The 16102-nt window shown below is 42.5% G+C and overlaps 1 protein-coding gene across 1 annotated transcript in view; it reads left to right on the forward strand.

The window, feature by feature from the left end:
* The window catches only part of cfap65 (cilia and flagella associated protein 65), a 150030-nt gene that overhangs the window by 21196 nt on the left and 112732 nt on the right, over window positions 1-16102 (forward strand). Inside the window, 3 exon segments of the mRNA XM_060827726.1 lie at window positions 54-199; window positions 7303-7525; window positions 13847-14112. Of these exon segments, the coding sequence (XP_060683709.1) occupies window positions 54-199; window positions 7303-7525; window positions 13847-14112 (635 nt within the window).

Here is a 16102-nt window from a genome sequence, read left to right on the forward strand (position 1 = left end):
CTGTTTGGGGTCAGAAAAGTTTTGTGTTCTAATCATGTCATTTTGCTCCACAGCCAAGTACCCTCATCTCCTGGTGAGCGCACTAAATGAACAGTCACAGACATCCTCACGGGAGGATACACAGAGCATCTTAAACTTTGGGCACGTTGCTGTTGGCAGCACAGTTATGAAATATTTGGAGATTCATAATTACTCTGTGGTAGGTTTTTCTGGCAAGAGATTTGACAAAAGGTTGATTGGCAAGATTTTAGTCATAGAATCATAGTAATGTACAGCACAGAAGCAGACCTTTTGGTCCAAGGTATCCATGTCAAACAGATATCCTAAATTAATCTCGTCCCATTTGCCACCATTTGGCCCGCATCCCTCTAAACCCTTCCTATTCATACACCCATCCAGATACTTCCTTTAATAGAATCTCTACAGTGTAGAAACAGGTGATTCAGCCCAACAAGGCCATACCAACTCTCCGAAGACCATCCCACTTCCCTATTCTATCCCTGTAATCCATGGCTAATCAACCCAGCCTGCATAACCCTGGACACTATGGGCAATTCAGCGTGGCTAGTCCCATCAACCTGTACATCTTGGATGGTGGGAGGAAATCCAGTTCGTATTGCTTGCTAAGTGGAGTGTAACCAGTACACTGGGCTATCTGGACAGATGAAGAACTTTAAAAGATCATAAGACATAGGTGCAGAAATTAGGCCATAGAGTCTGCTGTGCCGTTTAATTATGGGTGATAGGTTTTTCAACATCATTTTCCTGCTTTCTCTCTGTAACTTTTGATGTCATTGGCCATCAAGAACGTATCTATCTCTGTTTTAAGTATACTCAATGACCCAGCCTCCCTCTGTAGCGATGAATTTCACAGATTCACTACTCTCCGGTTAAAGAACTTTCTTCTTATCTCTGTTCTAACGAGTCTTCCCTTTAATCTAAGGCTATTTAATACTTAAAACATTTCAAAAGGGTTTGGGGTAGGAAATGTCATTTTTTTTCATACTTTCAGGCCTCTGGGTCCTTACTGCTTCACACAGATCAGCCATATGTTCCTCAATGCAGGTGAAAAATTCACAATCAAAACATATCAAGGGGGTTGAGTGGGGGGCACACTATTGTTTTTAATTTCTTTCAGGTCTCAAGTTGGTGTTAGAGCAAGACAGAAACGATGCCTTTTAAATGTTGTAACTGTACCAGTCTCCTCCACCACCTCTAACAGCTCATTCCATACATGTAGCATCCTCCATGTGAAAAGGTGGCTACTCAGGTCCCTTTCAAACCTTTCTCCTCTCACCTTAAACCTATGCTCTCTAGTTTTAGACTCCACTACCGTGGGGAAAAAACCTTGTCTATTTATCCTATCCATGTCTCTCGTGATTTTATAAACCTCGATAAGGTCACCCCTCAGCCTCCAGTGCTCCAGGGAAAATAGTGTCAACCTATTCAGCCTCTTCCTGTAGCTCAAACCCTCCAACCCTGGCAATATTCTTGTAAACCTTTTCTGAACCCTTTCAAGTTTCATAACATCCTTCCGATAGGTGGGAGACCAGAATTGAACACAATACTCCAAAAGCGTTCCAAATTAATACCTCCACTCTAACTTTGCTGTTTAGCCACTCTTGGTTGAGTTGCAGCGTAGTGTAGTAAAATGTCCCAGAGTGGTTCACAGAGCATTATCAAACAGAACTAGTCACAAAGATTCGGGACAGATGGGCAAAGTTCTTTGTTTGAAGGGGCTGTCTTGTGTAGACAGCCTGAGAAGAATGGAGAGCTTAGGGGTCTACATGTTGAAGGTTCGTCTGTTGGTGGTGTGAAAAAGTTGGAGATGTGGTAGAGACATCTTTGTGGGCGGCACGGTGGCACAGTGGTTAGCACTGGTGCCTCACAGCGCCAGAGACCCGGGTTCAATTCCCGCCTCAGGCGACTGACTGTGTGGAGTTTGCACATTCTCCCCGTGTCTGCGTGGGTTTCCTCCGGGTACTCCCACACTCCAAAGATGTGCGGGTCAGGTGAATTGGCCATGCTAAATTGCCCGTAGTGTTAGGTAAGGGGAAATGTAGGGGTATGGGTGGGTTGCGCTTCGGCGGGTCGGTGTGGACTTGTTGGGCCGAAGGGCTGGTTTCCACACTGTAAGTAATCTAATCTAATCTTAATTAGATGGTAACAGCTTTGCCAGAGTAGGGAATGGATACCAGTGCTGGAGAATGCTTTCCCACAATGTGTATCCAATTCCAATCTCTTCCATTCAAAACCAAATGCAGCATGTTCTCGATGCGATGTATTACTCTTTCTTGATGCTGTCTGGTCAAAGTACAGGTGCAAAAACTTTTACGCAATGAACTATTTTACAAATACAATTCCTGAAAGGGCAATGGAAACAGATTAGGTGGTAACTATCTAAAGAGGATTGAATAAACATTTGACAAATCATCTTCAGGGATATGGGGAGGATGCAGGAGGGTGAGATCAAATGAATAGCTCTTTCGCAGCCCCCAGTCAGCACAAGCTCGATGAGCTTAATGGCTTTCTTTTCTGTGTGATAGTTTGCATCATCAGGCCAAGCAGGCACTGGGTTAGATGCTGAGTCGAGCTGCCTGTATACTGTCCCACCAAGGATCAGATACAGCATGAATGAGATAAAATAGGAAAAATTTACATTTAAATGAAGCAACTTTGGAACATTTCACAATGTTTGTCCTTTTGTAGTACTGTCCCTACTTTCACACTGACATGTAGATAGAATAAAGCTTCTGTTACAGTACAATATCCTGTAAAGCACTTTGCGGTGAGCTCCCCCAATACAAAGCTGAAAATGTGTTGCTGGAAAAGCGCAGCAGGTCAGGCAGCATCCAAAGAGCAGGAGAATCGACGTTTCCTCATGTCGATTCTCCTGCTCTTTGGATGCTGCCTGACCTGCTGCGCTTTTCCAGCAACACATTTTCAGCTCTGATCTCCAGCACCTGCAGTTCTCACTTTTTCCCTCAACATAAACACAAGCTCAGAAAACTTCAACCCCAGGGCATCAATGTGGACTTCACCAGTTTCCTCATTTCCCCTCCCCCCACCTCACCCCAGCTCAGCACTGCCCTCATGACGTGTCCTACCTGCCTATCTTCCTTTCCACCTATCCACTCCACCCTCCTCTCTGACCTATCACCTTCATCCCCACCCCCATTCACCCATTGTACTCTTTGCAACCTTCCCTCACCCTCCTCCCTGACCTATCACCACCATCCCCATCCCCATTCACCTATTGTACTCTATGCTACTTTCTTTCCAACCCCACCCCACCTCTCATTTATCTCTCCACTCTGCAGGCACCCTGCCTCTATTCCTGATGAAGGACTTTTGCCCGAAACGTCGATTTTCCTGCTCCTCGGATGCTGCCTGACCTGCTGTGCTTTTCCAGCACCACTCTAATCTAGACTCTGGTTTCCAGCATCTACAGTCATTGTTTTTTACCAAACACAAGCTGTTCCAGGTCAGATGTAACATTTTGTTAGTAAGATTATAAATAAGGGCATCTCTTTTTAAATACTTCAATACTAGAAAGTGCTGCCCAAACTTAGAGTTGCATTCAATTTACAGTTCAGAGACGGGCAACTCTGCCCAACACGTCCACCTTGGCATTTAGCCAACATATGCATGACCTGTTATTCCCTCTTCACCTAATCCTATCAGCATAAACTCTGAACACTGTTCTCCCCCTCAATTAAAGGAGGGTTACTCTGTGCGATGATTATCCCTATGCTGTGTGGCAGTAGTTTAAGCCTGGTTTGGCAGTACAAATCCACAGCCCTCTGACTCTGAACCAGGAACAGAAACAAATAAGCAGTGGTGAGGTGCCTTTAAATCCAAATGGTCAACTCTCCTGGTCTCCATTACTGTCCGCATATCCTTTGCTTTTGCACCCCATCCTTGTATCCTATCCCCACCTCACCGCCCCCCCACCCCCCACCTTAAGTTATTTGGTCAGGAGTTGACCGTGTTATCCCAGCATCAATGTTGAGCATGAACAATGGCTCTCAGCAGTCAAGACTGCCACCAACTGGCACATTTGTGTCACTGCAACCTTATGCAAAACCGTATTTGAAATTGTTTAATCTCTATGAAATTTCCTTATTGCAAGAACAATAACTTTACTACAAAAGTGAAGTAACCTACATTGTTAATGATATTCTTGCATTTTATTAATTCTATGTAATTTGATGTAATAATTGAAATCTTGCTACGATCTTTCACTGAAAGAAGTTATACAGATTGATTCACTATCGAGTGTGAGTCTTCTTGTTAATAGTTGGTGGGGTGCAATAAAGCGTAGGTGCTGCACTATCAGAGGCTCTGTCAAACAGCTGAAGTGGTGAATTAAGATCTCTCTTGCACTCTTGGGTGTCCAGAACAATATTTATTTCTCAATCAATCTCACTAAAACAGATAATCTTAAGGAATCATTTTCAGGCTGTGGGTGAAGAGCATAAGAGCACCCCTGCATTGCTGCTTGTCAGCTTAGGTGGTGCAAATTTGGCTGACTTTAAAACTACTTCATTGGCACAAATCAGGAGTGTGATGGAATACTCCCCACTTGCCTGGATGAGTGTAGCTCCAAAAACACTCCAGAAGTTTGACAAAATCTAGGATAGAACATCGTGCTTGTTTAGCACTACATCCTCAAACATTCCCTCCCTCCATCACTGGCACTTAATCGTAGCAATGTGTGCTATCTACCAGATGCATTGTAGAAATTCCTCTTTAGATAGCACCTTCCAAACCCATGACCACTGCCGTCTAAAAGAACAAGGTCAGTAGATACTAGGGAGCACCACCACCTGCAAGTTCACCTCCAAGCTACTCACTATCCTGACTTTGAAATATATTGTTGTTTCTTCAGTTCATTTGGGGATACCACTTGATATTGTCGAAATATCTCTGTAATTTCTCTGTCAATTCATTCCACTACGTCCTTGCCATTAGTTGGTGGCTTTTAGAGTACGAAAGGCGCAGCAGGTCAGGCAGCATCCAAGGAGCAGGAGCCCGAAATGTCGATTCTCCTGCTCCTTTGATGCTGCCTGACCTGGTGCACCTTTCCAGCAACACATTTTCAGCTCTGATCTCCAGCATCTGCAGTGCTCACTTTCTCCTAGAGGCTTTTAGAGTACACCTAATTGCACATTAATTCCCCAGTGAACTATTCAAGGTTTAAATGAGTAGACATGGAGAAATTGTTTCCATTATCACAATACTGACATTAAAGCTAGGCATTTCAGGCACAAAATCAGGAAGCACTGTCAGAAATCAGTATCTCCAAGACTGCAGGGGAAGCAAGTGTGGGGGTGGTTTGGATCTTTTAAGGTGGAGAAAAAGTTTTATTTTGGGTGAGAGCGTCAAGAGATGAGGCAGAAAATAGACTGAATGAATTTGAGGCCCTGATCAGCAATAATATTGTAGGGTGAAGCAAGCCTGGGGATTTGAATAATTTTACACAGAAATCATATCCATTTTCAAGTACAGAAAAGGATTTTTGGCCTGTGTCAGCTATTTACACTCTAGTCATCTCCAACTCTCTGAGACCTCATCCCAACAACATTCCTTCTATTGCTTTTTTCCTGATGTACTTGTTGATCTTCCTCTTAATTGTACCTTTATAGCATTCATCTGAATTACTCTTATTGGTGATTAGTTCCATAATATAACCACTTTCTGGATGAAGAATTTTCTCCTGAATTATGCATTAGATTTACTAGTCACTGCCCTCTATTTGTTACTCTTAGTTCTAGTTACATCCATAAGTCCTGATTCCATGATTCTGAGTGAAATGGCCAACTTATTTAGAGCATTATTTCAAGCATTGTAACTCACAAGCCATGACCTGCTCAATGAATTGACACAGGATTCTGAAAGCTAGCTACTGGAGGGATGTTTTCATTTAATTATGTGGCATAGCCGGTGTTGGACTGGGGTGGACAAAGTTAAAAATCTCACAACACCAGGTTATAGTCCAACAGATTTATTTGGAAGCACTAGCTTTCAGAGCGCTGCTCCTTCATCAGGTAGCTGTGAAGCAGGACATAAGACACAGAATTTATAGCAAAAGATTACTGTTCTGGGTGTAAGTTTGCTTGCTGAACTGGAAGGTTTGATTTCAGATGTTTCGTCACCATGCTAGATAACATCGTCTGTGAGCCTCTGGTGAAGCACTGCTGTTAGTGACTCACTTTCTTTTACATATTTAGATTTCCTTGGGTTGGCGGTGTCATTTCCTGAGGTGATGTCATTTCTTTTCTCAGGGTGGTTAATGGGGTCCAAGTCAGTGTATTTGTTGATAGAATTCTCGTTGGAATACCATGCTTGTAGGAATTCTCGTGTGTGTCTCTTTTCGACTTATCCTGGAATGGATGTGTTGTCCCAGTCGAAGCAAAACATATGTCATTTACAAAATAGGTTGCATGTTTCAGTTCATTAATATTTTTAAGTTACATTCTCAAGATAACTTAAGGTTTATAACAAAATGGTGATAAAACATGACAGTGCATTAAAGGTGTGAGGTTAGTGGCTGCCTGTATCCCAACCTTGAGTCAGACTGGTTCTATATCCAAAGTGGGATTTATAAAATGTCACATGGATTGACTACCTGCAGATTGTGTGCTTTTTGAGCAAAATAGAATATATCTGCAAATATAATTTTGCAAATGCAACTTCGCCCCATAAACTCACGCGTGTGTGTGGTGTGTGTGTGTGTGTGTGTGTGTGTGTGTGTGTGTGTGTGTGTGTGTGTATATCATGTAGGGTCACCTGTAGTGTGACATGAACCCAAGGTCGCAGTTGAGGCCATCTTCATGGATACCGAACTTGGCTATTAGATTTTGTTTTATAAAACCTTAGGTTATCTTGAGAATGTGACTTAAAAGAAGTCCTGGGATTTACTTATTAATGAACTGAAACCTGTTACCCATTCTAAAAGATGAAAGATTTAATAGCAATCTTGGTTTGTTCAATACAGATATATCGTATCAGTTGTGTGACACTATGATCTTTTGATATAAATTCTGTGTCATATGATCCTGCCCCACAGCTACCTGATGAAGGCACAGCACTTTGAAAGCTAATGCTTCCAAATAAACCTGTTGGAGTATAACCTGTTGTTATGTGATTTTTAACTTCATATCATTAGACCAGGATAGATTGAATCCAGTTGTTGTGATGATTTTAGCAGTGGTGAGACATTGAGATATGATAAACTTGACTTTGAATCTGTTTTGTCAGTGTTTTTTTAGCTGCTGTTTATTTGCCCTGTGTTTCCAGGTGAACAGTTCGTTTCGAATCGTGCATTACCGGCCCCCTGCACCACTCATGTCGGAATTTGTTTGTGAGGTCAGTGAGGGCACTGTCCAAGCCAGCAGCAGGTTCCAAGTCCCCATTATGTTCACTCCTCAGACTGTTGGTTCTCAAAGTGTTGATTACTTCTACGTGATGCGACCAAACAATAGCTCTACATCCGTGCTGAAGGCGATTGGATCATGCAAAGGTACAAATCATTTCCAACATTATAAAGTCAAGCTAAAACAATGCAAAATCACTGATAAGATGTCCTTTTAAGCGTCTCTCCTGTCTGAGCTATGATCTTGCATTTTTCTCTAGTTTCTCTCCTATCTCCCCTCCTGTCATATCTGCCATCTGTCCTTGGGATCCTCAATCACCCAAATTTCCCTCCTGCACCAACCTTCCACCTCCTTTAATTGATTCACCTGTCTCGCCCCAGGTGCTGTCCCCCTCTCCTTTGAATCTGACATCATTTGCCCCCTCCTCAAACATCTATCTCTTGACCTCTGGCCTTGCAAATCACCATCCCATCTCCAACCTCCCTTTCATCCCCAAAGTTTATGAGCAAGTTGTGACCTCCCAAATCTATTATGCCCTGTTGTTACATAGTGAAAGGGGAAGAACAGCTGGAAATGCTATCCTCAAAGCAGACATGAGATGGGAAATGAATTAAAATGTTTGTTGATTGGATTAGATGAAGAGGAATGGCAGGATCTCTTCAATCAGATTGCATCCCTCCTTGACACTGAAACAGCTTTTATCAAAGTCCCAATGATATCCAATGTAACTGTGACAAAGGTAAACTTTCCCTGACCGTTTGTCTTGATCTGTGATGCAAGGTGAATATTTTATAATTCATTCTTGAGCTGTTTGGATTGGCTGGGAAGACAAGAGAGTGTGTTGAGTTACCTCCTTCAACGGGTGACAGACCACTGGATATCTTGCTAAGCTGATTCAGAGAGCAATTAGGAGTCATCTGTACTCCAGTTGGTCTGAAGCCACATATAGGCCAGGCCAAGTACGGATGGCAAACTACCTTCCCAACCAGCCTGTGCTTGCAAAAGCAAAGCACAGTCTCCAACATTAGATTTGATTCTGCAATTGGATTACGTGGGTTAAATAATTCTGAGTGTACCAAGAATACGTTGTACAACTAGTCAGATTGGCAGTCATTCTCAGTGGGGTGCACTTGTACTTACTGGAAGTTAAGTCCCTTAAAATAGAAGGCCTTGTTATTTGTGGATAGAATAACCATGTACTCATTGTACTTATTCTAACGAAGCAGCATTGTCCTGAGGATTGAACCAATCAGAATTAACTTCCTTAGTTTAAATTTAGTCAGAGTTTGCCAGTTAATTGTCAGTCGTCATCTAATTGGGGCATTCTGCATGACAATGCGTCTGTCAATCAAGTCAACTTGTCAACCAGTCCATATGCTGTTTTCATACAATAGCAAAAATGGAAATTTTTGCAAATGTTCCAATGAGTAAAAGACAAACAGCTCCAACAAAATGTGCCTTCTTTCAGCAACAATTATTTATTGCAAAATGACTATTTTTAAAGAACATTAATCATCTAGATTGGTTTTTGAAAGTTTATGAGTAAAAAGTGAGGTCTGCAGATGCTGGAGATCAGAGCTGAAAATGTGTTATTGGTTAAAGCGCAGCAGGTCAGGCAGCATCCAAGGAACAGGAAATTTGACGTTTCGGGCCAGAGCCCTTTCCTGATGAAGGGCTCTGGCCCGAAACGTCAAATTTCCTGTTCCTTGGATGCTGCCTGACCTGCTGTGCTTTAACCAGCAACACATTTTCAGTTTTGAAAGTTTATTTTTGTTCCTTTACTTAACTAAGTTCTGCACCTGCCAAAATAGGAGTTGAATTTAGGTCTCTTGGATTGCAAATCCAGCCACATAACCGCTATGCAATTGTAACCATTATTGCAACCACCAAGGCTACTTCAACAATAGTTTTTAAACTGAGCATCCAGTGCACTGCACCAATTCAAGGTGATTATTCACCATCATCATCTTGATGGAAATTATAGAAGAGAAATAAATGCGAGCCCACTCAGCAATTCTGGTACCTGAGCTTTAAAAAAAAAGTGTATTCTGAGAGAGGAGTTCCTTAGATTTGGGCCACTTTTGGGTAAAGAGTTTAGATTAGATTACTTACAGTGTGGAAACAGGCCCTTCGGCCCAACAAGTCCACACCGACCCGCCGAAGCGCAACCCACCCATACCCCTACATTTACCCCTTACCTAACACTACGGGCAATTTAGCATGGCCAATTCACCTGACCCGCACATCTTTTGGATTGTGGGAGGAAACCGGAGCACCTGGAGGAAACCCACGCACACACGGGGAGAACGTGCAAACTCCACACAGTCTGTCGCCTGAGTCGGGAATTGAACCCGGGTCTCAAGCGCTGTGAGGCAGCAGTGCTAACCACTGTGCCACCGTGCCGCCCATAAATGCGGTTGAATGCCATCTGTGGGTCAAAGAGTGGGAGTGTTGGAAACATGTCCTATGGGCTAAGAGGGATAGAAGGCGCATTAAGATGATGGAGAGATAGAGTTTTGTAAGGCCATAGATGTATTTCCAAATGTACAAATATTTGTTGTTCGAGCTTCGCTCTTGCTGAGCAAAATGTAATCTGAATTATAGAACAGAGTTGCAAATACAAGTCCTTCATGGTTGCTCTTTGGAGGGTCGGTGTGGACTTGTTGAGCCGAAGGGCCTGTTTCCACACTGTACAGAATCTAATCTAATTCTATCATAGCCAATCAAATTTCTCATGTCAGTATATAAACAATTCCCTTTTGAAATTAGTTCTGCCACTCTTCCATACAATGCATTTCAATGCATACTGACTCAATGTGTAAAATACTTCTAATTTCTAATTACCTTAAAGTTTCCAGGTCTTAATCTTCTCAGCAGCAGGAAGATTAATACCTGGAATCTTTCCTATCTACTATCTCAAAACCCTAACTTCCTGAATACCTCATTGGCTCTCAAAGATGACTAGATCAATACCAGGTATGGAGGGCTTTTCTTAATAGGGTAAAAACAATGACTGCAGATGCTGGAAACCAGATTCTGGATCAGTGGTGCTGGAAGAGCACAGCAGTTCAGGAACATCCAAAGTGCAGCGAAATCGACATTTCGGGCAAAAGCCCTTCATCAGGAATAAAAGCCTTTTCTTAATAGAAGAGGTTGTATAAGTTGGGCTTGTACTCATTGGAGGTGCAAAGAATGAGAGACCTTATTGAAAAAATATAAGGCTTTTTGGGAGCTTGATAAAGTAGTTATGGAGACATGGAGTTGAGGGTTATCAGAGCAGCCATGATTTCATGAAGGATCATAGAAGTCCTACAGTGTGGAAGCAGGCCATTTGGCCTATTGAGTCTGTACTGACTCTCAGAAGAGCATTCCACCCTGTCTCACACCCTATCCTATCCCTGTAACTCTACATTTCCCATGGCTAATCCTCCTAGCCTGCACATCTTTGGACTGTGGCAGGAAAGCAGAGCACCCGGAGGAAACCCACGCAGACACAAGGTGAATGTGCAAACTCCACACAAACAGTCACCCAAGGGTGGAACTGAACCCAGGTCCCTGGCGATGTGAGGCAGCAGTGCTAACCACTGTGCCACCTCTGGTTCACTTTCATTGAAGGGTGGAGCAGATGTGATGAGCCAAATGGTCTCTATCTTTTCCTACGTCTTAAGATCTCATGGCTCAGATTTTTGATGGAGAATTGTCAATGTTAAAAGACACTTAACTGCAACTTTAGGCTTTAGTGCATAGTTGAGCACAAGAATCATGAAACAATGGCCTATTATTTATTGTGCTCCCACAAGCTGCACCATGGATCCTTCTGCCCTCCTGAGCCAGAAATCAGTGAAATCAATTGATCTGGCAACTTGATGGTCTTGTGGCACTGTCACCACACTGGTATTCTAGGCCTTCATTCCTGATGAATGGCTTTTGCCCGAAACATCGATTTTCCTGCTCCTCGGATGCTGCCTGACTTGCTGTGCTTTTCCAGCACCTCTCTAATCTATTATTCTAGAAGCCCAGGTTTTGGGGTGCTGAGTTCAAATCCCATCATGGCAGCTGGTAGAATTCAATTCCAAATCCTCGTAGTGAATAAGTCTCAAATTGAAAGCATGATAATGGTGACCATGGAACCATCGTCAATTGTTTTAAAAAAGAAATCTGGTTCAATAATATCTGTTAGAATATGAGATCTATTGCCTTTGTCTGGTCTGACCCATATGTGACTCCAGACTCTCTCTAATGTGGTTGACTCTCCACTGCCTGCTGAATGGCCCAGCAAGCTACCCAGGGACAGCCAACAAATGCTGGCCTTACAAGTGATGCCCACATTGCAAGGATGAAAAATAAACTTTCATTTGCCATGTTGCTCTTCAAATATTAATAACTATAAGCTTTGTTCACTTAGGTTTGACTGAAGTTTTAATTGCAATCTTAGCAATAACTATGCTGAGCAATTGATCTTGCCCTGAAAGGTAGTGAAATGTTGTTAAATATCTCTTATAATTAATTGCATTTTTTATTTCAGCTCTGACCCATTTGTTTCACAATCTTTATTTTGCTTTGTGAAAAACGTTTGAAAAGTAATATTAATTATTTGTGCTTTTCATTTCCTGAAAATTCTTCAATGTGATTGACTGCATAATGACGTTGCTAAAACTCATGCTGAGAACCCCCATTAAAGAATGCTGTAGTCAATAGTTGGGTGGGAGAGGCAAGGTTTTGCTTTAGAGACCTTTGGATGGCTCAGTAAAGCTTTCTTTGAGATCAACAGCCCTTGCTTCACATCTTCTCTTAACCTTATTTAGTTTAATAAGAAAGGCCTGGGTCCTTTAGAATCCCCTCCTTCCTGTACAGAGAAATATGGTCAACTCTGATCCCTTTCAGGTTTCTCAAAGGTAATTTTGAGAGACCAAACTGAGCCATTAGGTGGCAAACTGAAGTGTGACTATTTTCAGGCTATTTGATTATGTAGAGAAGCACAGTCAACATAACCTGATTCTTACTCGGTGCCTGCATGCTTTGGTTCAGCAGTGTTCATTAGGTGACCGGAGGAATAGGCACTTGGGCTGAATTTTAGAATTCTTGATGTTTCGAGTTATGACATCTGGGTGAAGAGGGTTGGTAACAAAGCAAGAGAAAACCTAAAAGAAGGAAAGCAAAGAAATATTTGCATTTATACTTTACCTTTCAAAATCCCACAAAATGAAAATGCCTTATTAATCTGTTTTTGTGTTTATGAAGATTAATTTGGGCCACTGGAATAAGATCAATGGGCCTGGCAGCGTCTATGGAGTAAGTAACTAAGTAATGTGTTGAGTCAAATAGGACACCTTCTGTTCATCTGTTTCTCTGCACAAATGTTACCAGACCTACTGCGTAATTGCAGCAGTTTCTGTCTTGATTTCAAATTTTCAGCATCCAAGGACAAGGGCAGCAGATACATGGGAACACCATCATCTGTAAGTTTCCCACCGAGCCACTCACCACCTTGACTTGGAAATAGATCACCATTCCTTCAGTGTTACTGGTCAAAATCCTGGAATTCACACCTTAAGGGCGTTGTGGATCAACCTTCACTTGTGGACTTAGCAGTTTGAGAAGTCAGCTCACCATCATCCTCTCAATGGCAGCTAGGGATGGGCAATAAATGTTGGCCCAGCCAGTGGCGCGGATGTTGCACAAGTGAATAAAAGAAAATAACTCTCCTGCTTTTCTGTGAGATAGTGCATTGAATCATAGAATCCCTACTGTGTGGAAACAGGCCCTTTGGCCCAACAAGTCAACACTGACCCTCTGAAGTGTATCCCATCCAGACCCATTCCCTGACCCTACTACTCTATATTTTACCCCTGATTAATGCACCTAACCTACACATCCCTGAACACTATAGACAATTTAGCATGGCCAATTTGGATTGTGGAAGGAATCTGGAGCACCCAGAGGAAACCCACGCAGACACAGGGAATATGTACAAACTCCACACAGTCGCCTGAGGCTGGAATTGAACCCGGGTCCCTGGCACTGAGGCAGCAGTGCTGACCGCTGAGCCACCGTGCTGCCCATTGAGATCTTTTGTTGTCCCCTTGAGAAATCAATCCGCAATTTAATATATTTTCTCCAAGTTGGCATTTCTGACACTGCAGCATTCCCTCATCACTGCACTGGCAATGTCTGCCTGAATTAACATGTTCAAGTTCCTGAAGTTGAACAAACAATTTTCTCACCACCTGTCGAGTTGAGGGTGCTACTCAACTGAGTTAGGGCTAACATTGTACACAGTCACCCCAATACTAGTTTCACAGGAACAAAATATGTATTTGTGGCAAAAATGTAGCTGGTAATAAGGAATGGCAATTGGTCAAATAACAATATTTTGATACTGCAGCATCTTCAGAGAGGAAAGACAAGTTAGAAAGAGAAAAAGAATGATTAAGGGAATATATACACTATTTATTTTCTTGATCCAGGCCCAGTGGTGGCACTTGCACACCTGAAGCTGAATTTTGGATGTGTGTTTCTCGGAGAGACAGTGACTTACGCTACCGAAATCAGTAACACGTCAGATGTACCAACGTATTACCAGTTTGAAATTGACTGCAGTCAGAGCGTATTTGTCATTGACCGACCGTGCGGCGAGCTGGGAGGGGAGTCAACAGAGAGGCTGAGGGTAACATTTCGACCCTCGCATGCCATAAACTACTACAGAAGAGTAGCTTGCCTTATTCACCATCAGGTACAGTGCAAACAACAATAAAATGTAGCATGGAAAGTCATTTGTACAGGCCATATCCATTGAGAAAACTAAGTTCACTGAACAAGGCTCAAATTTTCTGTTGAGCTTTTGAACAAAAATAATCATAGTTATTGGGCATCTCTCGAGACCTCCGGGAATCCCTAAGCACATGACAGCTATTGTCGCACTTCTGCAGAGGAGGCATTGTGGACTGTGGCAGTCATTTAGTTGAAGTGTAATTAATGACTCATTGTAGGTATTTGGCTTGGGTAGTCAAATAGACATTCAAATACTTTGTCTTGTCTCACTTAGAATTTTATTCCTGTTAATAATAGGATCGCTTATGTTATATTTTTCAACTTGGATACGCCTTGCAATTTGGGCTTTCTACTTCCACCCTTTTCTGTAATTATTAAAAATGGCCCCTTGTGATAAGATCATAAGATTAGATTAGATTCCCTACAGTATGGAAACAGGCCCATCAGCCCAACAAGTCCACACCAACCCTCCGAAGAGTAACCCATCCCCCTCTGACTAATGCACCTAACACCATGGGCAATTTAGCGTGGCCAATTCACCTGACCCGCACATCTTTGGACCATGGGAAGAAACCCACGCAGACACAGGGAGAAGGTGTAAACTCCACATGACAATCGTCAGAGGCTGGAATCGAACCTGGAACCTTAGTTCTGTGAGACGTCAGTGCTAACCACCGAGCCACCGTGCCGCCCCTATTGGAGCAGAAGCAGGCAATTCAACCCATCGAGCCTGATCTGATAATTCTCAATTCCACTTGGCAGAGAAATGTAGAGTTAACATTTTGAGCCAAGTGATACTTTGTTATCTCTGTTTTTCCTCTCTTCACGGATGCTGCAGACCTGCTGAGTTTTTCAGACCAGACAGTTTCAGAAAAGCCTCCTCACTTTTATGCTCTGTTCCCTTAGAAATAAAGATAAGCATTCAAACTACCTTGGATGCTGGCTTGTTATGACATGTGCACACATGGACAAGGACTCCCAAGTCCCTCTGTTCTACAACTTTCTCCATTTAAAAATATTCAGCTCCTATATTCAGTGTCAGAGTTAGAGATGTACAGCACAGAAACAGACCCTTTGGCCCAACTCGTCCACACTGACCAGATAGCCTAATCTAATCTAGTCCCATTTGCCAGCACTTGGTCAATATCCCTCTAAACCCTTCCTATTCATATACCCATCGAGATGCCTTTTAAATGTTGCAATTATACCAGCCTCCACCACTTCCCCTGTCACCTCATTCCATACATTCACCACCCTCTCTGTGAAAAAGTTGCCCCTTAGATCCATTTTATATCTTTCTCTGCTCACCCTAAACTTATGCCCTCTACTTCTAGACTCCCCCACCCTAGGGAAAATACTTTATCCATTTATCCTATCCATGCCCCTCATGATTTTATAAACCTCTATAAAATCACCCCTCAGCTCCAGGGGAAACAGCCCCAGCCTATTCAACCTCTCCCTATAGCTCAAATCCTCCAACCCTGGCAACATTCTTGTGAATCTTTTCTGAACCCTCAGTTTGCTGGTTTAAAATGGACCAATTTATCCCAAATCTCCAGAATTGGCTAACTAACAGGAGGCAAAGTGGGCCCAGCTAAACTTTGTAACTTGCAAATTCTGCTGTAGGGCAAGGAAAGAAGCCAATTTCTCAGAATTGGGTATCGTGCTGTGGTAATAGATAGTCCTAAAGAATCTCCCTGAAAATGCCTTTACCTTTGAGTACCTCGTTAGCATTTATTTATTTACTCATCCAAGGTTTATTAGATTATTGTGGATTTTTGGACTTAATGTTAAACCCCAAGGTCAGAATCTCTTGTTTGGGAAGAACCATACTAGCAAAAGGAACAATCACTAACTTAGGGGGCAAACTAACAGGGTTAATTGGACAAAACATAATATTTGATTTTCCATTGTGAAGATATGATGATGTAGAAAGCCGACATGGGTCAATC

The sequence above is a fragment of the Hemiscyllium ocellatum genome, chromosome 7, assembly GCF_020745735.1.
Source record: "Hemiscyllium ocellatum isolate sHemOce1 chromosome 7, sHemOce1.pat.X.cur, whole genome shotgun sequence".
Taxonomy (NCBI): domain Eukaryota; kingdom Metazoa; phylum Chordata; class Chondrichthyes; order Orectolobiformes; family Hemiscylliidae; genus Hemiscyllium; species Hemiscyllium ocellatum.